The sequence below is a fragment of the Chlorocebus sabaeus genome, chromosome 6 (assembly GCF_047675955.1).
Source record: "Chlorocebus sabaeus isolate Y175 chromosome 6, mChlSab1.0.hap1, whole genome shotgun sequence".
Taxonomy (NCBI): Eukaryota; Metazoa; Chordata; class Mammalia; order Primates; family Cercopithecidae; genus Chlorocebus; species Chlorocebus sabaeus.
The window spans coordinates 12,888,154-12,915,272 of NC_132909.1; the positions used below are offsets into that span (position 1 = coordinate 12,888,154).

Below are 27,119 nucleotides of genomic sequence, written 5' to 3' on the forward strand. Positions count from 1 at the left end.
GGAATGGTATAGAGTTGGGGGGCAGCTAATGGAGACCCGTGGCTGCCCTGAGGGATGCGAGACTGCCGTGGCCTGTCTGTGGACCTGTGGTGTGGGGCTCCAAGGGCACCACCATCTCCCTGGGACCTCATGGATCCCCTGACTGGCTCTGCAACGTGGGGTGGCAGCTGGAGCCTGAAGGAACCTGGCGTGGTCCTCAGCGCTGGGCCCCCTATACTGAAGTGTTGCTGAGACCACACCACAAAACAGTAAACCTGGGAATGCAGGGTCCCCACCCCTCAGAACACAGAGGCCTCACTCAGCTCACCTATCCAGTGGGCAAAAGGTCCCAGCACCAGGGGCTGGGCTGGCAAGTCCAACTCGTGCCACCTCTGGAGAGCTTAGCTGGTCATTGGCACAGGCAGCCCCGGGGATATGAAGTTACACCCCAATACTCATGGAGTGCTACAGCCAGGTGCCACTCAGGCTGGCTGAGCCTTCACCCCCATGCTCCCCCAAATTGGGGGTGAGCAGGTGTCAGCACAAAAAGCCAAGGGCACACATCTAGTGTGCCCCAACTGCTGTGCTGAGGTCTCAGGGTGGCAGGTGCCTTTGCTCATGGCGACCCGGCTGAAAGCTGTACTTGGCCGTGCCTGGTGGTGTCGGGTTAGGAGACATTCAGCAGGCACACAGGACGCTCTAGCCTGCGCCCAGCAGGGGCAGCGAGCTCTCTGCAAGCAGCTTCCCCAGGAATCTGAAACGGGGCCAGTTAATGAAATCTCAGAGGGCTGGTGGGAGGGCAACAAATGAGGAAGAGGCCTGGCCTGGCAGGTATGGCTTTTTTTTTTTTCTTTTGAGATGGAATCTTGCTCTGTCACCCAGGCTGGAGTGCAGTGTGTGATCTGGGCTCACCACAACCTCTGCCTCCCAGGTTTAAATGATTCTCCTGCCTCAGCCTCTCGAGTAACTGTGATTACAGGTGCCCGCTACCACGCTCAATTAATTTTTAGTAGAGACAAGGTTTCACTATGTTGAAAATATAGTGTTGGCCAGGCTGGTCCCAAACTCCTGACCTCAAGTGATCCATCCACCTTGGCCTCCCAAAGTGTTGAGATTACAGGTGTGAGTCACTGTGCCCGGCCAGGTATGGCTCTTGACATAAGGTCACAATCCCCACCTTTACACGTCCTGTACCCTGCAGGTCACCCTCCTGGACCCAGGAGAGCCACCTCATCCCCGCCTGAAGCTGCTCTCCAAGGCGCCAGAGGAAGGAAGGCACGAGGAGGAGGGCAGTGCTGAGTTTAAGTTAAACACCCATATGAATTTATTAAATCCAGACTGTGTTAAAGGGCGGCGGTCTAGGAGGGGGAGTGTGGTAGGGGGACGAGGGACAAGATGATGAATGGCCATGGGCATCCCGTAGGGGGGCCCGGCCCCACCCCCGCCCAACCCACCCCCTCGGCAACGCCGCGTTGGCTTCACCATGATTCCCAGTGGTGCTGGGCTGGTAGGGCGAGATGGCTGGAAACACAGAGGGACAGAGGGACAGACAGCGCCTCCACACACAAACCCTGGCCTGCCCTGGCCCCTATGTCACACGCTGGGCCCTGGCCTGGGGCGGGCCTCCCGCCGCCCCGGCCTGATCTGTCCAGGGAAAGGGCGACAGGGAGGGGAGGGGGCCGGGGCGCAGGGGTAGTAGTCGCCAGGAGCCGGAGCAGGCAAGGACCAGTCCCGACTAATCCTTTTTCTTGTCCTCTGCTGGCTTTGGAGGGGCTTCCTGGGGCTCGGTGGCAGAGCTGGCCCCCTGGGTGGGCTTGGTGGGCAGGGACGTGGAGGCCTCCTCCCTGGTGGCGGTGGTCGTGGTGGGTGCAGGTGTGGGCGTGAGGGCCCCTGCTGCTGTGGGAACCTTGGCCACGGGGGCGGCAGCTGTGGGGTCTTCTCCACTCATGCCAAACTCGTTGACCCGGGTGGGGTCGACGCGGTAGATCCACCGTTGGTAGAGGTAGATGAAGAAAACCACATCTGGAGAGGGGTGGGAGGCAGTGTGAGGTCGGGCTGGCCCGTCCACAGCCAGGTGGCCCTGGGTGGAGAGGGCGTGATGCAACGGTGGGGCCGAGCCCCCTCAGACTGAACACCCCATCTGGGGCCTTGGCACCCCCTTAGACCTGAGCCCTGAAGACTGCCTTGGGGCCCTGTTCCGGTGGGAGCCCCGACCTGCCCGCCAGGCCTCACCGTCCCGCAGGCAGCCGATCCGGTACATAACGGGCATCTTGATGACAAAGGCGAACAGGTCGTCGATGAATGTGTTGAGGGCCTTGTAGGTGAGCATGCGCCATGGCAGATGGGCCACGGACTTGAGCTTGTAGTTGATGAAGAGCTGGGGCGTCATGGTGATGAAGCCTGCAGTGAGGGCACCCATGAGCGGAGGAATGGCCTCTCCCACCTCTCCCCTGCACGCTCTGCACCGGCCATACCAGCCCCCTCACCACTTCCTACACCTGGGCACACTCTACCAGCAGCCTCTGCACTGGTGGGGCCTTCTGTCACATCCACACAGCTCCCTCCCTGGATATCTGAGGCCTGGGTTTAAATGTCCTGTCCTCAGAGGGGCCCCCCAACCCCTATTTATGTGCATCCCCCCACCACTCTGCCCTTCACAGTACTCGTTACTGGCTGTGATTCACCCGGTCTTTTGTTTTTTGAGACAGGGTCTCACTCTGTCACCCAGGCAGGAGTGCAATGGCATAATCATGGCTCACTGCAGCTTCAACCTCCTGGACTCAAGGGATCCTCCCACCTCAGCCTCCCAGGTAGCTGGGACTACAGGCACGCACTACCACTCCCCAATAATTTTTGTGTTTTTTGTAGAGATTGGATCTTGCCACATTGCCCAGACTGGTCACTAATTCCTGGGCTCAAGTGATCCTCCTGCCTCAGCCTCCCAAAGCATTGGGATAACAGGCGTGAGCCACCGCACCTGGCCCTACTTGTTTACTTGTTCCCAAGACATAAAGGCCCCCTGAAAATGGGGACTGAAGTGTACTGTTCATGTCCTCCCCAAAGCCCTCTCTGACCCCAGATGGAGCCACGTGTGCCCTTGGGCCTCCCTACATCCCGGCTCTGCCCACCCTGGGTTGTCCCTGCCTGGGGATGGGTCTGTCTCCCACGCTGGGCTGTCAGCCCTGCCTAGCATGGGGCCTGCTCTCTCCTGGGGCAGCTGGGCCGCTCACCGAAGGTCAGCAGGAAGCCATAGAGCATGCTGAGCACCCAGGAGTACCAGCCCTTGTGCTCCAGGTATAGAAGACTGTAGACGGCATAGCAGCCCAGGAGTGGGAAGAGGATCCAGGACAGGTACCGGAACGCCATCTGTGGGGCCAACAGGGTGGGGCTGTGAGCCAGCTCCTCGGCCCTGCCTGGCAGCCCTGCTCCCCACCCTCAGCCACCACACCTGGTCTGGCAGGACGGGCAGGGGGAATTTCCAGGTAGCCCTGGGGACTCTGGACTCGACCAGGAAGCAGTTATGACAGGTGGGGGACACAGAGGATGTGATACAGGCCATAAAGCGTGGGTCCAGCAAGCAGATGGTCGGCCCCGGGTCCCTCGGGGTACGTGGGTGCTTGGAGACCACCCCCAGGGGCCCAGTGTGCGGGACACTCACATCGTCATACACTTTGGTCGAGGACTCGATATACGTGGACTTGTCCTTGAAGGATAGGCGGGGGAAGATTCCTGCCACCCTGTGCTCCCGGTCCAGCTGTGGATGAGGTGGGCGCCATGGTCAGTTGCCATGCTGGTTCTCGCCCCACAAGCCAGAACCAGCCCCTGCCCTTCCCCACCGTTCCCAGTTCCCCTGCCCCATGTGTGACCCGAAAAATCCCCTGGTGAGAAAATCCCCTTGGTCCTGGGAGCGAGGCACTTGCTGGGAATCCCCCGGGGGCCAGCTCCAGGGTCCAGCTGGGCCACACTGCCCCTCACAGCCCCTGCAGCTCCCGAGACAGCAAGGCGCCCTGGCCTTACCCGGACGTCCATGACCTTGGTGATCTTCCAGAGGTCGATGAGGACCCCGATGAAGACGCTGACCTGGACCACGAAGTTGGTCTCGTTGTCCAGGATGTAGAGAAGGACCACGAATGACTGAAAAACGCCGAAGAAGACGGAGCGCACAGACAGGCCCTCCAGGGACTGCCGGCTGTTCCAGAATTGGATATCTGTGCGCAGGGGGTAGGGGGAACCAGGAGACTGAGGAGGTACTAAGACCCTCCTGCAGCTCCCTCAGGCCGCCTTGGCCTACATCCTCACACCCTGGGGTGGTGCTGGGTCCTCAGGAGGGGTGCCGAATGAGACCCCTCTCTCCCAGGAAGGCTCTCTCATTCATCAGGTGGCCCCCAGAGCACCAGACAGGCAGCACCCCTGGAGCCCTCCCATAGGATGTCAGCACCCAGCACCCCAGGGTGCAGTCCCTTGACTGATGGTGACAGTGACTGGTGCCATGGACGGGGCTCACCATGTGCCAGGTACTAAAGGCTGGTCAGGAAGCTGCTTCCCTGAGGCCGAACAGCCTGGCGTGGCAGAATCTGGAGGGACGCTGGGTCTGTGCAGCACCGTGGTGCCTGCCCACCCCCCCGGGAAGGAAGATCTGTGGTATGCACTTCAAGACCACCTCCTCCAGGCCCCCGCGCTGACACCATGAAGGAACTGGCTCACAGACATCCTCAGGAAACAAGACAAGGGCCCTGGGCTCCAGTCTGGAGCTCCTTCCAGTGCTCCGCCTGGATGCTGCCAAGGATCCATGTCAGTGTACTCCTAACTCTGAGCCCTGGTCTCACTATGGACACCCCTCTCTGACCCTGCCCGACTGAGCGTCTAACCGCAGCCACAGGAGGTCAAGCCACCACATCTGTAGCAGAGTGGTGGAGCCAGGTCTGCAGTCATGCAGGGTCAGGGCCAGCTCTGCACTCAGGGAGTGAGGGCTGTGGGAACTCTGTGCCCCACCCCATCTCAGAGCTCTGCCATACTCCACAGGCTCACCCCACCCACCCCTGCCCATCAGACTGACCCTCATCCCAACTGAGAAGAATGGGTCTGGAGACAAGGTTCGGGGGGTGTGGGGGGGGGGGTTGGTGGGCCCAAGCCCCTCCTTAGACCAGGGAGGCCACACAGCACTGGTGTCAAGTGGGGCCCACACCCCCTGCTGCATGACACTGGGTGAGGACACAGCCTTCTTGTGCCTCATTTCTCACTGGACCCTAGCCAAGCCAGCTCCCGGGCAAAAGGGTCCTGTCTCCCAGCAACAGCTGGCAGATGGCCAGCTGGGGTCGGCACCAGCTCCTGTGCCCGTATGACACTACATTCTTCCAGATGGTAGCTCTCGATGGCAAGAGCGTCCCTTTTTTTGGAACAGGGTCTCACTCTGTTACTTAGGCTGGAGTTCAGCGGTGTCATCATGGCTCATGGCAGCCTTGACCTTTCAGGCCCAAGCCTCCCGAGTAGCTGAGACCACAGGCACATACTGCCATGCCCAGCTAATTCTAAAAAAAATTTGTGTAAAGGCTGGGCGCGGTGGCTCACGCCTTTAATCCCAGCACTTTGGAAGGCCGAGGCTGGCGGATCACGAGGTCAGGAGATCGAGACCATCCTGGCTAACACGGTGAAACCTTGTCTACTAAAAACACAAAAAATTAGCTGGGCGTGGTGGCGGGCGCCTGTAGTCCCAGCTACTCGGGAGGCTGAGGCAGGAGAATGGCATGAACCCAGGAGGTGGAGCTGGCAGTGAGCTGAGATCCGGCCATTGCACTCTAGCCTGGGCGGCAGAGCAAGACTCCACTTCAAAAAAAAAAAAAAAAGTTGTGTAGAAATGATTCTCGCTTTGTTGCCCAGGCTAGTCTCAAACTCCTGGGCTCAGGCGATCCTCCCACCTTGGCCTCCCAAAGTGCTGGGATTACAGGCGAGAGCCACCGCCAGGCTGGTAATAGCGTCTTAATACCAGGAATACTACTAGTCATTCCTCCTGCCGCCTCCGGCAGCTATAGGGCAGCAGGCTGCCTCCTTTAGACTGGGGTACTCTGGGCAAGGAAGAAGTGGCCTGCAGGGCCTAGAAGATGAGAGTTGGGGCTGGAACTATCTACTCCTTAGGAACTGTGTGACTGGGCAAGTGACATCCCTGAGCCTCTGGTTCCCGTATGGCTCAAGGAGTTACCTGGGGAGGGTACCCAGGACAGTGCCTGGCATGTGGCTGCTTCTCCTTAAATGCTGGCCATCAGCATGGTCAGCCTTAGAACCTAGGGACCTTCGGGGGACAGTGCTCCTCCTTCCCATTCGGGCAGTCCCCATCCACTCAGTCCTAAGCGGCCTCCTGCAGCAGGCAGCCTGCCGGGCAGGGTGGCGGGAGCAGCTCCGGGGCTTCCCTGCTCTTGGCTCTGGAGTTCCCCAGCCCTGCTTCCTGGCAGTACTGGCCTGGCCTCTGCCCCAGCAGCGGGCCAGCCCCTCCCTTAGCTCCACACCCGGTGGGTGGGAATTTCTGGGTTGGGAGTTTTGGGGCCACTGCCCCTCCCCAGCTCACTAGGCCTCTGTAGAGTGAGGCTGAGAGACCCCAGGCAGGGGGAGGATATGTGGGGAGGGAGGGGAGGATGAAGGGGGCAGGCCCTGTCCCCAGCCCTGCACAGCCTCTCATTAGCCCTGGGGTCCCGTTCCTACCATTCTTGAAGGCCAGGAACTCGAAGACACTGTGGACGATAGACACGATGATGGTGAGTGCCAGCAGGTAGGGGTTGGTCTCCAGCAGGGCCACCTGCAGGGGACACTTGTGAGCACAGCCCGCCCCCACCCAGGAGCAACTTCACTAGCTTTTGTCCCCTAAGACCTGTCCCTGGGGCCGCCTGTAGAGGCAGGGTGAGGGTGGGCCAGCCGGGAGGAGACTGGGTCAGAGATGGGCAGATGGGGACAGAGAGGAGGGTGACTCACGGAGACAGAAAAGACGGGGAGATGGCACTAGGGGAAGAGGCAGAGGCCGAGGGAGTGCGTGAAGGGACACTGGGAGCCAAGAGCAGAGACCCAACAGTGACGACAGCCCAGGAGGCAAAGCCGAGCTTCACACCACAGAAACGGGCTGACATTTCAGGACCCAGTGAGATGGTAGAGACACAGAGTCGGAGCCCAGGGCCAGGGAGACAAGGTCTGGGACAGAAGGACTAAGGGACAGGTCTGGACCAAAAGGGCCCGGCCAAGCCAACAGAACAGCCTGGGGAGAGGACCCCCAGTCATCTAGGCCTGGAGGGCTGGGTGCCCACTTCCTTTCACTGCGGAGAAGGGACCTGGGAGGTTGTGAAACTGTGGGCAGAGGAGCACCAGGCGGGAGGTCCCACAGCCCAGGCCTGGCGCACTTCCTCTTGGCCTCCTGCGCCCAGGAAGGCACTGGGAAGTCCCGCCCGCCCCGGCCACACTCACCTTCACCGAGTCCTGCTCCTCATCTGACTGCTCGTACAACTCGTCGCCCAGGAAGTTCCAGGGCGACTTGGTGCTCTGGGCGGCATAGAGCTGCCAGCGCCAAAGCGAGAGCGGGCAGAAGGAGACACGGAGCGGCAGGCTGGCCAGGCTCTCGTTGATGGGGTAGTAGTCCTTCTGCAGGTTCCAGTAGTCATTGAAGTAGATAATGGGGTAGTAGTCACCGCTCACGGCGTCGAACTTCACATCTGCAGCACATGGGGCAGGGGACACCATTTGGCCCAGGCAGGAGGCCAGGGTACCCACAGGCCTCAGATGTCTGCAGGGACCCAACAGGGCCCCTCTACAAAGACTGGAGGACAGGGGACATTTCTAGGCCACGCCACGAGGAGCTAAAGGGCTCCTTGACCTCAGCAGAGGGAACCAGATGCAAAGAGCAGGCAGGTCCCCGCTTAAGGAGGCAGCTGTGGCTCAGCTCCAGTCCACGGCTGCCCCATGGGTGACCATGTAACCCAGTTTTATAAAGCCAGAAAATATGGCTTTTAAGTGGTACTGCCTCAATTTCAAAAGTTGGCAAGTGATAGACATTTTTTGAAAACAGTTTGTGGGCTCGATGGGACTTGACTGTGGACTGATGCTGGCATACGGGAGTCAGTCCTGGTGACCCCAGGGGTGGGGGTGTGGGAGAGGGAGAGGACATGGGAAGGGGATAGGACAGGGTGGGGAGCTTGGGAGAGTGGAGCCCTAGAAAGCTCTCTTAGGTGGATGGGGCCAGGAGAAGACAAAGAGATGGGCCCCGAGCACCCTCCCAGAGGCCTCTGCAAGCAGCTGGCAGGGCTGGGGAGCTTACATTGATCCAGGGGAGGGGGCACACTGCCCTTCACCCACGGCGTGTGGTCGTCCACGATGTTGATGGTGATGTTGGGGTGCCAATGGGAGATCACCTCCACGGGCCCATAGTCCTCAGCCCTCTGAGGCAACATGTGGAGAAAGGCCTCAGAGGCAGGTGGAGGTGCCCAGGGACCATCAGCCTCTGCACACTTCCTCCCAAGGGTTCCCATGAAAATCTTAATCTTTGCTTTTTAGTTTTTGAGATGGAGTCTTGCCATGCTGCCCAAGCTGGTCTTGAATTCCTGGGCTCAAGCACGATCCTCCCACCTCAGCCTCCCAAAGTGCTGGGATTAGAGGCGTGAGCCACCATGGACAGCCTCTTTTTTCTTTCTTTCTTTCTTTTTTTTTTTTTTTTTTTGAGACGGAGTCTCGCTCTGTCGCCCAGGCTGGAGTGCAGTGGCCGGATCGCAGCTCACTGCAAGCTCCGCCTCCCGGGTTCCCGCCATTCTCCTGCCTCAGCCTCCCGAGTAGCTGGGACTACAGGCGCCCGCCGCCTCGCCCGGCTAGTTTTTTGTATTTTTTAGTAGAGACGGGGTTTCACCGTGTTCGCCAGGATGGTCTCGATCTCCTGACCTCGTGATCCGCCCGTCTCGGCCTCCCAAAGTGCTGGGATTACAGGCTTGAGCCACTGCGCCCGGCCATTTTCTTTCTTTCTTTTCTCTCTTTTTTGGGAGAGATGGGGTCTCACTATGCTGCCTGGGCTGATCTTGAACTCCCGGGCTCAAGTGATCCTTCTACTTCAGCCTCCCAAAGCGCTGGGATTACAGGCATGAGCCACCTCCCCTGACAATCTTGGCAGCAGAGTATCACCCACCACAGCAAGTGCTGGCAGAGGGCTCTCCTCCCTCAGCTTAGAGATTACGCTACCCAGGACCCTTCGGGCCACCGACAGGATCCTTCCCCGCCACATGCAGAAAACCGAGGCCTGCGGAGGTAGGGGCAGGGCTGGCATCCTAGGCCAGGCTGTGAAGCCCAGCCTCATGACAGCAGGCTCCACACACTCTTGCACGGTGGCCTCACCTCCATGAGCAGGGACCACCCCTCCCACACAGGACCACCCGCGGAGAGAGGAAGTCTCTTAGTGCCCACTGCAGGTTAACCACAGATTAACTGCCTGGCTCCCCAGCCCACCAGGAGTGACAGCAACTATTAATTCTGCAGTTCCTACTAAAGTCATATTCTCGTGTGCCTGCTTGATGCTGGGCTGAGCTTGGGCTCTGGGGCCTGACTATGTGGGTGAGAGTCCCTGGCCTGCCACTTCCTGGCTGTAAGATTCAACAAGTGTCCTCATGTGAGAATGGGACTGTGATGCAGCCCCCTCCCAGGCTGGCGAGAGGCCCGGGTAACCCTGCCTGGGATCCCCCCTACTCCCTGAGAGGCAGCTGCCTCCTGACCCCATTTCCCAGAGGAGGAGCCCAGTGCTCAGGGAGGGGAGGTGGCGTGACTGAGCTGGCATGGTGGCTCAGTGGTGGTGACAGATGACAGCCCCAGTGGTCTGGTATGAGCTGTGAATGGCCTGGCTCGGTCCCTATAGGCCCTGACAACCCTGCCCGTTTACCTTGATCATTTCTGGGTCCGCTTCTGTCTCTCCTGTCAGCAGGTTCTTGGTTTTCTGAAATCGCCTGCGCTTGTATTTGTTGATCACTGTGGTTGGGAGGTGGGGAAAGGAGGGGACGTGAGACCTGCCGGGACCTGCAGCCTCCAGAGCCCGGACCCCTGCCCACCAGCAACGGCTCACGGTCTCCTGGCATCCACCTAGCACTCACCTGCTGAGATCAACGTGACCTGGAATGCCAGAACTGCCTCCCCAAATCTCAACCAATCACAGTTCCTCATGATCACGGGGACACTACCATCACCAAATGCCCCAGGCAGAAACCCCAGCTCAGCAGGGCACTGTAATGCTGGCACTTTGGGAGGCCGGGGAAGGCAGATCACCTGAGGTCAGGAGTTTGCGACCAGCCTGGCCAACATGGTGAAATCCCCGTCTCTAATAAAAATACAAAAATCAGCCAGGTGTGGTGGCAGGTGCCTGTAATCCCAGCTACTCGGGAGGCTGAGGCAGGAGAATCGCTTGAACAAGGGAGGTGGAGGTTACAGTAAGCTGAGATCGCACTGTTGCACTTCAGCCTCGGCAACAAGAGCGAAACTCCGTCTCAAAAGAAAAAAAAAAAGAAAAAAGAAAAAAACAAATAAATAAATAAAATCAAGTGACTAATCATGGCATCCTGCAGCTTTGGAACCCCAGACACTCACCATAGCCCCGGTGACCTCTCAACCCTCAACACTTTCCACTTCTCCTCAAATACGCCAACCCAGGGCCTCCGGGTGTGCTGCCCTGTGTCCCAGGAAGGCATGCCCTGACACAATCTTCGTGGCCTGGCTCCTCCGTGGCGTTCAAGTGCCTGGCAGAATATCCTTCTTCCACAGGGCTTCCCTGGCCACCCCACTGAATGAGGTTACGCAGTCATTCTCCTGCCAGCTTGTTTCCTTCACAACATTTCACCACTATCCAAAACTTAGCCGGTGGTTTACCTGCCTGCTGTCTATCCCTGCAACCAGTGTGCAAACCCCGTGCGGAAATGCGGGTAGGGGCAGGGCCTGTTTGAACACACATGGAGCGCCTGCACAGGCTCAGCGATGACCAGTTGAATACATGACTATAAAGAGCGGCAGATAGCTTCAGAGAAGGCCTGAAGCCACCAACATGAGAAACCAAGATGAGAAACACTTCGGGGTTGTGAATCCCTAGCCAGGAGATGGCCTCACTTCCTCTCGCAGAGGCCAGGTTGGCCACAGGCTCCCTGCCACGTTGTCCCAAACGCTGCCGGGGAGGAAGGGGCTTGTGCGTGCCCACGCTGCATCCCCCACCCTCTGCCCTAGCCTGGGGATGTTTCTGTTTTTTTCTGGAGACAGAGTCTCGCTCTGTCACCCAGGCTGGAGTGCAGTGGCACAATCTTGGCTCACTGCAAGCTCCGCCTCCAGGTTCAAGCGATTCTCCTGCCTCAGCCTCCCAAGAAGCTGGGACTACAGGCACCCGCCACCACACTCTGCTAATTTTTTGTATTTTTAGTAGAGACGGGGTTTCAGCGTGTTAGCCAGGATGGGCTCAATCTCCTGACCTCATGATCCGCCCGCCTTGGCCTCCCAAAGTGCTGGGATTACAGGTGTGAGTCACCGTGCCCAGCCCAAAAAGAAGCTAAGCATTTCTTTTTCTTTTTTTTTTGAGACAGAGTCTTGCTGTCATCCAAGCTGTAGTGCAGTGGTGTGATCTCGGCTCACTGCAACCTCTGACTCTCAGGTTCCAGCTATTCTCCCACCTCAGCCTCCTGGGTAGTTGGGACTATAGGCGTGTGCCACCATGCCTGGCTAATTTTGTAGTTTTAGTAGAGACAGGGTGTCACCATGTTGCCCAGGCTGGTCTCAATCTCCTGGCCTCGTGATCTGCCCACCTCAGTCTCCCAAAGTGCTGGGATGACAGGCGTGAGCCACCGTGCCCGGGGACTTTTCAGCTCTTCCTTATGCTGGGAAGGATAACTCAGTCTGCCCTCCCTCAACTCTCCATCCTGCCCCCTGGGGCCAGGGAAAGACAGGGAAAGGGGAAAGAGACCTGGCCAACAGCGGGGGCTTGGAGGCAATCTTGCCTCTGAATCCTACAATCTAAGGGACACTGATGAGTGACGTCACTTCCCTAAAGAAGAAAAGCCTCGCTTCTTCTTGGCCCAGGGCCTGCTGCTTATTAGCACAAACGTCATCCTTTTTTTTTTTTTTTTTGAGATGGAGTCTCACTCTGTTGCCCAGGCTGGAGAGCAGTGGCGCAATTTCAGTTCACTGTAAACTCCACCTCCCAAGTTCAAGCAATTCTCCTGCCTCAGCCTCCCGAGTAGCTGGGATTACAGGCATCCACCACCACGACCAGCAATTTTTGTATTTTTATTAGAGACAGAGTTTCACCATGTTGGCCAGGCTGGTCTCAAATTCTAACCTCAAGTGATCCACCTGCCTCAGCCTCCCAAATTGCTGGGACTACAGGCTTGAACCACCACCCTGGCCAATCCTCATAATTTCTATGATTATTAAATCATTGGGGATCTTCCTCCTGTGTCCGGGGGGAGAAGCCAACATTCAAGGGCTGACTTGGAGAAAATTCCAAGGGGACATGCCCCAATCCTGTCCACACCTGACAGAGACTGTCCAGAAAAGGGAGGGCCCCAGAGAGCAGTGCTGGCTGGTGGAGGGGGAGGCACAGGGGAGAGAGGCTTTGGCTCAGGCAGAGAACACATACTGCAGCTTAGAGGCATCCAGACCGAGGGACCTGGCTCCCGTGGGGAGGAAAAAGCCCCCCTTTCTTGGAGGGAAATCTAGAGCTGCATCATCCAGTATGGGGGTTGCTGGCCACATGCAGCTACTGGGCACTGCAAATATGTCTGGTCCAAACCAAGAAGTGCTGTGATATAAAACACACACTGGACCCCCTCTGTTTGTTTTTTTTTTTTTTAAAGACATAGTCTTGCTCTGTCACCCAGACTGGAGTGCAGTGGCACGATTTCAGCTCACTGCAACTTCTGCCTTCTGGGTTCAAGTGATTCTCCTGCCTCAGCCTCCCAAGTAGATGGAACTACAAGTGTTAGCCACCATGCCCGCCTAATTTTTGTATTTTTAGTATCTCTGGGGTTTCATTATGTTGGCCAGGCTGGTCTCAAACTCCTGGCCTCAAGTGATCCACCTGCCTCAACCTCCTAAAGTGCTGGGACTACAGACGTGAGCCACTGTGCCCAGCCACACACACTAGATTCTGAAAACTGGCGCAAGAGGGAAAAAAATGTAAAATATCTCACTTTTTATACTGATTATATGTTGAAATGAGAATACACTGAGCTCAATTAAACTATTACTATTTTTTTTTTTTTTTTTTTTTTTTTTTTTGTTTGAGACGGAGTCTTGCTCTGTAGCCCGGGCTGGACTGCAGTGGCCGGATCTCAGCTCACTGCAAGCTCCGCCTCCCGGGTTTATGCCATTCTCCTGCCTCAGCCTCCGGAGTAGCTGGGACTACAGGCGCCCGCCACCTCGCCCGGCTAGTTTTTTTTTTTTTGTATTTTTTAGTAGAGACGGGGTTTCACCGTGTTAGCCAGGATGGTCTCGATCTCCTGACCTCGTGATCCGCCCGTCTCGGCCTCCCAAAGTGCTGGGATTACAGGCTTGAGCCACCGCGCCCGGCCTAAACTATTACTATTAATCTCGTGGTTTCTCTTTACCTTTTTATTTGTGAGACAGGGTCTCCCTTTGTTACCCAGGCTAGAGTGTAGGGGTGTGATCACTGCAGCCTCAACCTCCTGGGCTCGGGTGATCCTCCCACCTCAGGCTCCCAAGTAGTTGGGATTACAGGCATCCCCCACCATGCCTGGCTAATTTTTGTATTTTTATTAGGGGGGTTTTGCCATGTTGCCCAGGCTGGTCTCGAACTCCTAGGCTCAAGCGATCCTCTAGCCTCGGCTTCCCAAAGCGCTGGGATTACAGGTGTGATCCAACACGGCCCTGGCCTTACCTTTTTATTATTTTATTTATATTTCTTTTTGAGACAGGGTCTCGCTTTGTTGCTCAGGCTGAAGTGCAGTGGCCTGATCACAGCTCCCTGCAGCCTTCACCTCCTGGGCTCAAATGATCCTCCTACCTAAGCCTCCTGAGTTGGAGGACACTACAGGTGCACACCACCATATCTGGCTAATTTTTAAAAATTTTTTTGGCTCACGCCTGTAATCCAAACACTTTGGGAGGCCAAAGCGGGTGGGTCACCTCAGGTCGGGAGTTCAAGACCAGCCTGACCAACATGGAGAAACCCCCTTTCTACTATAAATACAAAATTAGCTGGGCGTGGTGGCACATGCCTGTAACCCCAGCTACTCGGGAGGCTGAGGCAGAATTGCTTGAACCTGGGAGATGGAGGCTGCGGTGAGCCAAGATCGTGCCACTGCACTCCAGCCTGGGCAACAAGAGTGAAACTCTGTCTCAAAAAAAATCAGGCCAGGCGCGGTGGCTCACACCTGTAATCCCAGCCCTTTGGGAGGCCGAGATGGGTGGATCACGAGGTCAGGAGATCGAGACCATCCTGGCTAACACAGCGAAACCCTGTCTCTACTAAAAATACAAAAATTAGCCGGGCGTGGTAGCAGGCGCCTGTAGTCCCAGCTACACGGGAGGCTGAGGCAAGAGAATGTTGTGAACCCAGGAGGCGGAGCTTGCAGTGAGTGGAGATCACGCCACTGCACTCCAGCCTGGGCAACAGAGCGAGACTCCATCTCAAAAAAATAAATAAAAAATAAAACAGGGGGTCCAGTGTGTGTTTTATATCACAGCACTTCTTGGTTTGGACCAGCCATATCTGCAGTGCACTCCAGCCTAGGCGACAGAGCGAGACTCCGTCTCAAAAAAAAAAAAAAAAAATCAAATAGGCCGGGCATAGTGGCTCATGCCTGTAATCCCAGTACTTTGGGAGGCCAAGGCGGGCGGATCATGAGGTCAGGAGATCAAGACCATCCTGGCTAACACGGTGAAACCCAGTCTCTACTAAAAATACAAAAAAATTAGCCAGGCATGGTGGCGGGAGCCTGTAGTCCCAGCTACTCAGGAGGCTGAGGCAGGAGAATGGGGTGAACCCGGGAGGCAGTGGTTGCAATGAGCCAAGATTGCGCCACTGCATTCCAGCCTAGGCAACAGAGCGAAACTCCATCTCCAAAAAAATAAAAATAAATAATAAAATAAATAAAATTTAAAAATAAAAAATAAAATTTCTTTTTGTAGAGATGAGGTCTCCCTATGTTGTCAGGGCTGGCCTTGAACTCCCGGGCTCAAGCGATCCTCTCACTTTGGCCTCCCAAAGTACTGGGATTGCAGACATGAGCCACCGTGCCTGGTCTGTCTTTACCTTTTTACTCTTCAGTCTTTTTCTACTGGAAATATTTTAATGCCTTCTCTGGCTCACATCCTATCTCCATGAGATGGAGCTGCTCTAGAATACTGATTACTGGCCTTTTGGGAAGAAAAGAGGCTTTTCTTTTCTTTTTTTTTTTTTTTTTTTTTTGAGACGGAGTCTCACTCTGCTGCCCAGGCTGGAGTACAGTGGCCGGATCTCAGCTCACTGCAAGCTCCGCCTCCCGGGTTACGCCATTCTTCTGCCTCAGCCTCCCGAGTAGCTGGGACTACAGGCGCCCGCCACCGCGCCCGGCTAATTTTTTGTATTTTTAGTAGAGACGGGGTTTCACCGTGATAGCCAGGATGGTCTCGATCTCCTGACCTCGTGATCCGCCCGTCTCGGCCTCCCAAAGTGCTAGGATTACAGGCTTGAGCCACCGCGCCCGGCCTTCTTTTCTTTTTTATTTTGAGATGGAGTCTTGCTCTGTCACCCAGGCTGGAGTGCAGTGGCGCGATCTCGGCTCACTGCAATCTCTGCCTCCGGGGTCCAAGCGATTCTCCCACCTCAGCCTCCCGAGTAGCTGGGATTACAGGCATGTGCTACCATGCCCAACTAAGTTTTGTATTTTTAGTAGAGACAGGGTTTCACCATGTTGGTCAGGCTGTTCTTGAACTCCTGACCTTAAGAGACCTGCCCGCCTTGGCCTCCCAAAGTGCTGGGTTTCCAAGTGTGAGCCACCACAGCCAGCCCAAAGGGGGCTTTTCTGAACTCACACTCTCCTTCACCCTAGAGTTGGTGGGTGGCTCACTCCAAGTCCTTCTGTGTCCCTGCTCTGAGGATCCCAGCTCCAAGGCTGGGGAGGGAGGCCTGCATGATCCTAGTATGCTTTTCAGGTTCACTGTCTGCAGATTCTATTTTACAGACCAGACTGACTGTGAATAAACCTCACCACACAGTGACATGGATCACACATTCACTAAAGACAAAACCATAGAAAATACTGGTATCAATTTAGGTTAATGGAATGATTAGGTGATCGTCAAATGGGGGTACAAGAATACGATGAAGAGTTAACCACCTGGGTCACCTTCAGAGTGACCTCTGAAGCACGGGGCATTTTAACCCAGACCCCTGATGTATCCCTCTCTGCAGGGAAGCATCTGTGAGAACAACCCTTTAGGTCACACCCTTCAAGCCACTTCTGCCCGGTTCTCCAAAGATCTCACTACATCTCAGCCGGGTGGGACACACCAACGCAGCACATTCTGCAGATACACTCACTCAGAATGGCACTCAACTAACTCCAGAAGACCTTTCCAAGTCATTTCTGGGGACCCACATAGAGTCATCAACTTTTCATTCCATCCAGTATAGGTGATAAAAAAAATTATCATCCTTTAGGATATTTTTATACTAAAAGAAGTAGGTAAGACCTAACTCATACAAATAGAATTCCGTCTGTTGCTGCGCCACCCAAAACCAGCCAGATGGATCTTAACCAAATCCACAGGGAATGTCTGGAATAGTCCTCAATAAAATGAAAGCTAGGTGGAGTACACAGAACTCCCGTTAGGAGAATGGGGGGCTGAGGAAGCCATTCTCCAGATCTGCTCAAACAGGTACAGTGAGAGATTTCTAAGGCTGCCCATCAGGAGACAGTACTCAAGGAAAAAGGTCACGAAGAACCAGGAAAGGCTGGGTGTGGTGGCTTATACCTGTAATTCCAGCACTTTGGGAGGCTGATGTGGACAGATCACTTGAAGTCAGGAGTTTGAGACCAGCCTGGCCAACATGGTGAGACTCCGTCTCTACTAAAAATACAAAAACTAGCCAGGCGTAGTGGCGTGTGCCTGCAGTCCCAGCTATTTGGGAGGCTAAGGTGGAAGAATCACTTGAACTTGGGAGGTGTAAACTGTGGTGAGCTGAGATAGTCCACTGCACTCCAGCCTGGGTGACAGAGTGAGATCTTGTCTTAAAAAAAAAAAAAAAAAGGCCGGGCGCGGTGGCTCAAGCCTGTAATCCCAGCACTTTGGGAGGCCGAGACGGGCGGATCCCGAGGTCAGGAGATCGAGACCATCCTGGCTAACACGGTGAAACCCCGTCTCTACTAAAAAATACAAAAAAAACTAGCCGGGCGAGGTGGCAGGCGCCTGTAGTCCCAGCTACTCGGGAGGCTGAGGCAGGAGAATGGCAGGAACCCGGGAGGCGGAGCTTGCAGTGAGTTGAGATCGGGCCACTGCAGTCCAGCCTGGGAGACAGAGCGAGACTCCGTCTCAAAAAAAAAAGAAAAAAAAAAAAAAAAAAAGAGTCAGGCAAGCAGAAAGATGACAATAATTATTGTCCCGAAAACAAGAGGATGGACAATGCTATGGTTTGAATATTTGTCCTGGTCAAAAGTCATGCTGATTCTCTCACTCCAGTCTCCCAAGTAGCTGGGACTACTGACGTACTCTAGTACTCCCCACTCCCACTGAAATTTAACCCCCAGTGTGCCAGTACTGAGAGACGGGGCTTTTAAGAGGTGACTGGGTCATGAGGGCCCTCCCCTCAGGAACTGATTAACCCATTCATGGATTAGTGGATTAATGGATTAATGAGTCATCATGGGAGTAGACGTGGTAGTCTTATTTTTTATTACTATTGTTTTTCCAGAGACGTGGACTTGCTCTGTCACCCAGGCTGGAATGCCATAGTGCAATCACAGCTCATTGCATCCTCGACCTCCCATACTCAATCAATCCTCCCCCTCAGCATCCCATGTAGCTGGAACCACAGGTGCTCACCACCATACCTGGCTATTATTTTTTGTAGCGACGAAGTCTCACCATGTTGCCCACACTGTTCTTTGAATGTTATCTATCTTTTTTTTTTGAGACAGAGTCTTGTTCTGTCACCAGGCTGGAGTGCAATGGCGCGATCTCGGCTCACTGCAATCTCTGCCTCCTGGATTCAAGCAATTCTCCTGCCTCAGCCTCCCAAGTAGCTGGGATTACAGGCGCATGCTACCACGCCCAGCTAATTTTTGTATTTTTAGTAGAGACAGGGTTTCACCATGTTGGCCAGGATGGTCTCTATCTCTTGACCTCGTGATCCACCCACCTCAGCCTCCCAAAGTGTTGGGATTACAGGCATGAGCCACCACGCCCGGCTATCTTCTTTTTTGTTTATGAGACTGAGTTTCGCTCTTGTTGCCCAGGCTGGAATGCAATAGCGCAATCACAGCTCACCACAACCTCTACCTCCCAGGTTCAAGCGATTCTCCTGCCCCAGTTTCCCGAGTAGCTGGGATTACAGGCATGCACCACCACTCCTGGCTAATTTTGTATTTTTAGTAGAGACCGGGTTCCTCCATGTTGGTCAGGCTGGCCTCGAATCCCTGACCTCAGGTGATCCGCCTGCCTCAGCCTCCCAAAGTGCTGGGATTACAGGAGTGAGCCACTGTGCCCGGCCTCTATCTATCTTTTTGAGAGGTTCTCAGTCTGTCACCTAGGCTGGAGTGCAGTGGTGTGATCCTGGCTCACTGCAACCTCCACCTCCTGGGCTCAAGCGATCCTCCCACCTCAGCCTCCTGAGCAGCTGGGACTACAGGCACACGCCCAGCTAATTTTTGTATCTTTTGGTAGAGACAGGGTTTCGCCATGTTTCTCAGGCTGGTCTCAAACTCCTGGGCTCAAACAATCCTGCCCACCTCATCTCCCAAAGTGCTAGGATTACAGGCATGAACCACTGCACCCAGCCCACAAATTATTTTTGAGTGTCTATTTCTATCAGGCCCCTACTGTGCACAAGTCAACCCTGGCCCTTCCCCCTTGGTGAAGGATGTCTCCTCCTCTCCAAGAGTCCCCATCTCCAGCTGCTTTTTCTGGCCAATTCCTCTCTGGTCCCTGAGCCCTTCCTCCGTGGGTCTCCCTCCTTAGTGTCTATAGGGCTCATTAAGGCTGGGTGGGGCTTGAGCCTGCCCTGCCAATCCCATCCTCTTTGAGTGCAGGCTTCCTGCCCGCCCTCCTGGACCTGGGATTCATTGTCTGCCACACCAGCCTGGGGGCTCCCAGGATGCTGGCCCCCTGGACAGTGGGTCCTGGCTGCAGGGAAGTGACTTACTCCGGGACATGTGGACTGTGGCAAGGCGGCGGTACAGTGCCTTCTGCCGGGGGTCTGGGTGGAAGCCACTCTTGGTGAAGTAAACGTGGATGTAGATGGAGCCGTTCTGCTGGACGCTCTGCAAAAGAGGGAAGGTCAGGTGGGCAGGCTGGGCAACTGGGGTGAAGGAAACGTTAAAGCCCTGCCTGGCACCCGTCCCTAGCAGTTTCCTCCCCGTCAATTCTCTGGCCATTTACTGAGTACTCAGGGTGAGGCATGTAGTTGGGTGGCAGTAAATGAGGGGAAATGCTGGAGTCAGACTCAGACGCCCACTCTACCCGCCATGGCCATGTGAGCTCAGCTTCTCTCTAAGCCTCAGGGCCCCACCTAGAGGATGCAAGGTCCCCACAGCACTGACCTGAGGGTACTACTGCAGGGACTACCTGGAGCACTGGCACACAGCTCAGTCAACAAGCTCTCGTTAAGCTCACTCAACAGGAAGAAGCAGCTGACCGACATGGAGCTCCTACTACGGGCCAGACCTTGCCCTGGGCACTTCAGACAATAGCTCCCTAATCTAATGAGTTAACACACATGTAACATGTCAACCGTATGCAATGGGTCATGTTACCATCCCATTTTGTAGATGAGGCAAATGGGGCTCATGCCAAGGGGTCATACAGTGTGTGGCAAGTATGCAGATGGAAACCCAGTCTGTGGGCTCCTGGGTGCTACTCCCTGCTACCTCCAGCTGGCCCCTCTCTGCCCAAGTCTTCCTCATTATCTCATCAAATCTCCTTGCCTCCCAGGGAAGGGGGACTATTCTCACTTGATACAGATGAGGAAACTGAGGCTTCGAGAAGGGAGGCAAGTTGTCCAGGGACACTGAGTGGAGACAAAGGCGAGCACTGAACCTCTCTGATCTTTGAGCAGAGCTCGGATTCACTTGGTCCCATTGTGTTCTCCTCACTCTCCTGTCTTTTTTAGAGATGGGGTCTTGCTGTGTTGCCCAGGCTGGAGTGCACTGGCTATTTGCAGTTGTGATCGTGGCACACTACAGTTCTACACTCCTGGCTCTAGCCATTCTGCCACCTCAGCCTCCTAAGTAGTTGTGCTTACAGGCACGTGTCACTGTGCCCAGCATTCCCGCCTTTTAAGTCCACTCAGACCCCACCTTGAAGCTTCGACTTAGATCTAAGCCCTTGGAAGCAGATCCCCCTGCTGGGCCTGCCAGGCCCTGGTCCTTCCTTGGATCTTGGGGCAAGGCCTGGGGGCTGGGCTTGGGGTCTCTGTGGGAGCCACCTCTCAGTGCAGGTCAGAAAGTCCAGCTGGGTGGGGTGGTTCATGCCTGTAATCCCAGCACTTCGGGAGGCTAAGGTGAGAGGATCACTTGAGCTCAGGAGTTTGAGACCAGCCTGGGCAACATGTTGAGACCCCATCTCTACGAAAAACACAAAAAATTAGCTGGGCATGGTGGTGCATGCCTGTTGTCCCAGCTACTTGGGAGGCTGAGGTGAAAGGATGGCTTGAACCCATGAGGTTGAGGCTGCAGTGAGCTATAACTGTGCCATTGCACTCTAGCCTAGGCAACAGAGCAAGACCCCATCTCAAAAAGAAAAGAATGATGGCTGGGCATGGTGTCTCACACCTGTAATCCCAGCACTTTGGGAGGCTGAGGCAGGCGGATCACTTAAGGTCAGGAGTTCAAGACCAGCCTGGCCAACATAGTGAAACCCTGTCTCTACTAAAAAAATACAAAAATTAGCTGGGTGTGATCATGTGTGCCTATAATCCCAGCTACTCAGGAGGCTGACACGAGAACCACTTGAACCTAGGAGGTGGAAGCTGCAGTGAGCCAAGGTCGCGCCGCTGCACTCCAGACTGGGTAACAGAGTGAGACGCTGTCTCACAAAAAAAAAAAAAAAAAAAAAAAAAAAAGACTGTGTTCAAATTCTGCTTCTAGCCACCCAGACAGAAATAGAACAGAAATGTGCCCTCCACCCCAAAGCTGAGAAGGCCTGCTGGGGAGAAAGGAATGAGGGCAGCTGTCTTGGACTCAGTCAAAGAAGGCCCCAAAGAGATGTCCCTTTCACTTGTTCGGTACTTGTTGATTCTGTCCCCAGCCCCACATTGGGCAGTGCTGGGGATGTGGAAGTGATCTAGGCAGCCCAGCCTTATTATCACAAGGCTCACAGTCCCATGCAGGAGTCCCAGTGAGGCCCCAGAGTGGGCTGGGATGGGGAAGTCCAGCAGGTGTGAGAACCCAGAGAGGGTGCTTAACCAAGTCTGAGTGCTCTGTGGGTCAGGGAGGGCTTCCAGGAGGAGGCAGGATTTGAGCCTAGGGCTGCGAGAGTCCACAGCCATAGAGCCTGAGTCTGAATCTCTCATGCAATGTGGCCTTGGGTAAATGACCTTCCCTCTCTCTGTCTCAGTTTCCTCATATGTCAAATGAGAATAACAGTTCCTGCTTCAGAGGGTTGCTGGTAGGTTTCCATGAGTCAGCCTAGCTTAGTACCCTGCACTTAGCTCAATCAACATTAACTAATGTTATTTTGAAATGGGGCTGCCTGATAAACTGGTGATAGGCAAACATCCCCAAGGACAATTACTAATCTTTCACCGGTTTCAAGTCAAGGACTGCACAACCTTAGAGGTAGCCGGCAGGGTCCCAGGCCAATTCCACCCATATCTACCTTTTTCATAGGGGAAAGTGAAGCCCAGAGACCTCAGGGACCAGCCTGTGGTCACAGAGCGTGTGAGCCCAGGGAAGGGCCAAGCCTGGAGCCCAAATTCCACACTGTCTCAGCAAGGAGCGGACTGGAGGAAAGGTCCTTCAGTGCCAGTCAAGCAGCCATGGGGCCAGAAACCAAGAGCTGCCCCCACCTGTGGGATGTCAAGCTCAGCAAAGTGCTCATAGCAGCCGTCTGAGTTCTCGCCGCTAGTCCAGTCGCCATACACAAGATCGTGCTGCTCCCAGAAGAGTGCCGACGTGGCGTTGAAGTCTGTAAAGTGCTCGTGCTCTGAGATGTACACATGCAGGTTCTGTTGGGACAGAAGGCGACAGAGCTCAGGCCCGCTCTTGAGAGCCTTTGCAGGCTGGCTAAAGAGTAGATGAAGAGCTATGGCAGCGGTCAGCACACGTAGAGGAACAGTAATTACACAGGGCAGGGGAGAGGAGAGAGGAAGAGCAGCAGAGAGAACATATTTTCTCTTTTCTCATACCACCATGTCTGTCCTGGTCTGAGCCTGTGAAGTCAACGAACAAAGAACACTTGGAGACTGGCCAGTCTGCCAATTAGAATTTAGGGGTAGGAAGGGGCAGAAGCTCCCTGAATGATCTCCTGCCCTAGTGGCTGCTGGGCCTTCCTGGTCAGAGCTCTGCAGGCTATGGACAAAGCAGTCCAGAGCTACAAAAGCACTGTCAGCTGCTGGGCGTGGTGGTCCACGCCTGTAATCCCCACATGTTTGGAGGCCGAGGCAGGTAGATCACTTAAGGTCAGGAGTTCGAGACCAGCCTGCCTAAAAAGGTGAAACCCCATCCCTACTAAAAATACAAAAAATTAGTGGTGGCACATGTCTGTAATCCCAGCTACTCGGGAGGCTGAGGTAGCAGGATCACTGGAGCCCGGGAGGAGGAGGTTGCAGTGAGCTAAGACTATGCCACTGCACTCTAGCCTGGGTGACAGAGTGAGACTCTATCTAAAAAAAAAAACACAACAAAACCATTGTGACCCAACAAGAACTTCCTCCTTTCTCAAGCCCCCATGGCCATATTTGCTCAGAAAAGCCTAGACTGACAGGTCTAAACACTTTTGCTCTGGACGCTCCTGAAGCCCTGCCCTGCCCACGCCCAAGCCCACTGTGGAAGTGCAGGTCTCCTCTCCTTCTGTGCCTACCTCCCACCAGCCTCTGCTGGCTCCCTGCCCTCCCCACCTCTCACACTACCTCCCTTGCACATATCCCGCTGCAACCTTAGAAGGCTGAATATATTTTGAAATATAACATCCAAAGACCCTGGTTAGATATTTTAACCAAATGAATTTGCTTTTTCTTTTGGGTGACACAGGTTTCCTGTGCTGGGGATGGACCCAGGTGACACAGGTCTCATGTACTGGGGATGGGCCTAGAGTTCCTCAACCCTGGACCTGTTTTCCTAGACCTGCCAGTGGGCAGGGACCTGGTCTGTCCCGACTGCTGACATCACTCCTCCACATTCCACCCCTCCTTGCCCCATCATCTCCAAGTCTGCCCTACCGCCGGCAGTTACCATTAAAGTGTCTTTGGGGAACAGGTTGCGGCTGGCGACACGTGGGGCTCCTCCGGGGCCCGTCTGGTCCTGAGGGGCCGGCCCTCGGCGGAACCAGCTGCTGATGGCCCAGATGATGAAGATCCTGAGGAGAGAAGCAGCAAGGTGGTGAGTCCCCAAGCCTTGGCTCTCCGCAACAGACCTGCCTGACTTCTTTCTGACTTGGCACATGCTGGCACCTGACCTGGGGCTAGTGACCAAGTCAGGGAGGCCCTGAGAAGGTAGTCACAGGGCTGGCAAGAAGACAAGATGTCCCCAAAGACCACATCTGGGGAGGGAGCCCAGATGCCACCGTTTGCCAGTGCAGGGGGGCTGGCACTGCCCTGGTCTGCATGCAGACCCTTGACTCTAAGTCCTCCAGGAGCTCCTGGTGACCACAGGGCTGCAGGAGCTGACTCTTGAAACCTCAGTCTGGGAAACCTGCCGTCCAGCCCCTTGGGACCCCCCAGAGAGGATACTAAGACTCTGGAACCCCTTCAGTGTGCAGATCGGTGAATTAAAAGAAAAACGAAATAAAGAAAACATAATAATAAACATGACATTTCTGAAAGAAAGAATCTGGAATCCCAGCACTTCAAAAGCACAGAACTGGGGATGGTTAATGGCTACAAAAAACAGAATGAACGAGATCTAGTATCTGGTAGCAAAACAGGGCAACTATAGTCAATAATAATTTAATTACACATTTTAAAATAACCTAAAAAGTATAGAGGCTGGGCATGGTGGCTCACGCCTGTAATCCCAGCATTTTGGGAGGCCAAGGCGGGCAAATTGCGAGGTCAGAGATCGAGATCATCATGGCCAACATAGTGAAATCCCGTCTCTACTAAAAATACAAAAATTAGCTGGTCCTGGTGGCACACGCCTGTAGTCCCAGCTACTTGGGAGGCTGAGGCAGGAGAATCACTTGAACCTGGGAGGCAGAGGTTGCAATGAGCCCGAAGGCACAGAAGCTTAGAAAGAGCAACATTTCTGAACTTCAGCGGAATTTTTGGAGAAGCAGATAGTAAGCGATAGGTTAGTTTCAATTTTAGTAACAGTGGGCTAAATTATTCAGACCAACCCTCTCATTGGAAAGAACTGAAAAAGCTTGAAAAAATTAATACACTACGAAGACATCAATGTATTTTATATTTATAATTATACATATTGATAGGATGAGAATATATGCTGCTCACGTATTCTCATATTTGTTCTCGTGCATATAATTTTTATCAAGTTTACATATGAATATATACAAATAGCTCTGAAGAATGGACAAGACTGTAGGCTACCAAACCTTCAGGCAAAGACTGAAGGGAAAGTAGGAATCCTAAAGTAGTAAAGGATGGGCCGTGCGCGGTGGCTCACGCCTGTAATCCCAGCACTTTGGGAGGCAGAGGCGGGTGGATCACCTAAGGTCGGGAGTTCGAGACCAGCCTGGCCAACATGGTGAAACCCCGTCTCTACTAAGAATACAAAAATTAGCCAGGAGTGGTGGCAGGTGCCTGTAATCCCAGCTACTCAGGAGGTTGGGGCAGGAGAATCGCTTGAACCCAGGAGAAGGAGGCTGCAGTGAACCGAGATTGTACCATCGCACTCCAGCCTGAGCGACAAGAGCAAAAAGTCCGTCTCTCAAAAAAAAAAGAAAAGGAAGTAAAGGATCCTGGATTTGCAGGTCTAGGAAAAAAAAAAAATAAGTAAAGGAGCCCTATAAGCTTCTTCATGTGTCTGAGGACATCTGCTAGGTGTTTTGATAGGTGACAAAAATGCTGGTCTAGGCTGGGTGCGGTGGCTCGCACCTGTAACCCCAGCATGCTGGGAGGCAGAGGTAGGTGGATCGCTTGAGCCCAGGAGTTTAAGAACAGCCTGGGCAACATAGTTTCTACAAAAAATACAAAAATTAGCCAGGCATGGCAGCGCGTACCATGCCTATAGTCCCAGCTACTCAGGAGGCTGAGGTGGGAAAATCACCTGAGTCCAGGAGGTTGAGGCTACAGTGAACCATGATCGTATCACTGCACTCTGGTCTGGGTGACAAAGCGAGACCCTGTCTCAAAAAAAAGAAATGCTAGCCCAGGGCACATATGACGTATGAGGTAACCAGAGACCTACCCTACAGGAAACTAAGACCCTGCAAGGCGCAAGGCTCCACCCCTAGGAAGGAGGGAACCAGGCGACCTACTCATTTCCAGGAGTTACACACCAGGTATGCAGGGCCAAGTATGCAAGGCCATACTTGGGACAAGGAGTCACGCAGGGCAGCTCAAGACCTGAACCTGGTGCAAGGAAACCTGGGACTTGGTAATGTCCCCAGGCAGAAGCAAAGGTAATCCTCTCTGTAGAAAAATATGCTCATCCTAGCCCTGAAATTCCTATAAATAACTTTTCAAGTATAATGATCAGGACACAGACAGAGATAAGCCAGGCACAAAAGCAAACAAGACATTATGAGTGAGAATCAGCAGCAACAACAGATACCAAAAACAAAACGAGGCTGGGCGTAGTGGCTCACACCTATAATCCCAGCACTTTGGGAAGCCAACACTTGAGGTCAGGAGTTTGAGACCAGCCTGGCCAACATGGTGAAACCTCATCTCTACTAAAAATACAAAAATTAGCCGGGAGTGGTGGCAGGCACCTGTAATCCCAGCTACTCAGGAGGCAGAGGCAGGGGAATCGCTTGAACCTGGGAGGCGGAGGTCACAGTGAGCCGAGATCACACCACTGGATGCCAGTCTGGGTGACAGAGTAAGACTCCATCTCAAAAAAAAAAAAAAAAGTCCTTAAAGAGAAGGAATATTCCTTATTGATTTCTTCTTCCCTCCTCTTGCCTGGAGTGTGGATGTGATGGCTGGATCTTCAGTAGCTGTCTTGGGCTATGAGGATAAAGGGAAAAACCTAGCAATGGTGGAACAAACAGCAAGGAGGAGTCTGGATCACTGAAGACTGCTGAATCCTAGTCTGCCTCCATCCAGACTGGTATATCAGAGAGAAATTAACCTCTACCGTGTTAATGGAGGTTTCTCAGCTGCATGCAGCCATGTGATTATTAAATGATTCAAGTACTTATTAATTACCAGTATGACAACCATATAGCAGAAGAGGTTACAAGCCCAGCTTACTGTGACCTCAGTGGTCAACTTCAATGGTTGAAATGGAGATAATAACAGCGCCTACTCTCATAGAGTAGTTTATAAGCATTACACGCATTAAATTACATATATATATGTTTATATAGTGTGTATATATATCTGAAATACACACACACACACGTACCTCAGAATGGAACCTAGACATACCCAATACGTGATTTAGAAGTGTTAGCTATTACTGTTATTTTAATCATAGGAAAAAGGCATACAAAAAACTTTGGAGTGGAAAAACACTATGAATGAATTCTACTGTGGGTGGGGTGCCTCCCTGCTGAGCCCTGATCAGGGGCAGGATCAGGCACACGGACTTGCCTCTGCCTATAGAAGCCACGAGGCCTTGGGGTCCAGGGTCTCAGGGGCCATGGCCCAGATGAGCCAT

General features: G+C 54.1%; 1 protein-coding gene across 1 annotated transcript in view; it reads right to left on the reverse strand.

Annotated features, from left to right (window-relative positions):
• Positions 1–1,275: 1,275 nt before the first annotated feature.
• CLPTM1 (CLPTM1 regulator of GABA type A receptor forward trafficking) overlaps positions 1,276–27,119 on the reverse strand; it is a 38,822-nt gene continuing 12,978 nt past the window's right edge. Inside the window, exons 3-14 of the mRNA XM_007997160.3 lie at positions 23,568–23,691; positions 22,184–22,342; positions 19,322–19,439; positions 9,869–9,954; positions 8,270–8,390; positions 7,423–7,667; positions 6,673–6,766; positions 3,997–4,187; positions 3,638–3,733; positions 3,210–3,345; positions 2,212–2,379; positions 1,276–2,001 (exon numbers count right to left, since the gene is read on the reverse strand). Coding sequence (XP_007995351.3) covers positions 1,715–2,001; positions 2,212–2,379; positions 3,210–3,345; positions 3,638–3,733; positions 3,997–4,187; positions 6,673–6,766; positions 7,423–7,667; positions 8,270–8,390; positions 9,869–9,954; positions 19,322–19,439; positions 22,184–22,342; positions 23,568–23,691 — 1,825 coding nt within the window. The 3' untranslated portion in view covers positions 1,276–1,714. The remainder of the gene's footprint in view (positions 2,002–2,211; positions 2,380–3,209; positions 3,346–3,637; positions 3,734–3,996; positions 4,188–6,672; positions 6,767–7,422; positions 7,668–8,269; positions 8,391–9,868; positions 9,955–19,321; positions 19,440–22,183; positions 22,343–23,567; positions 23,692–27,119) is intronic.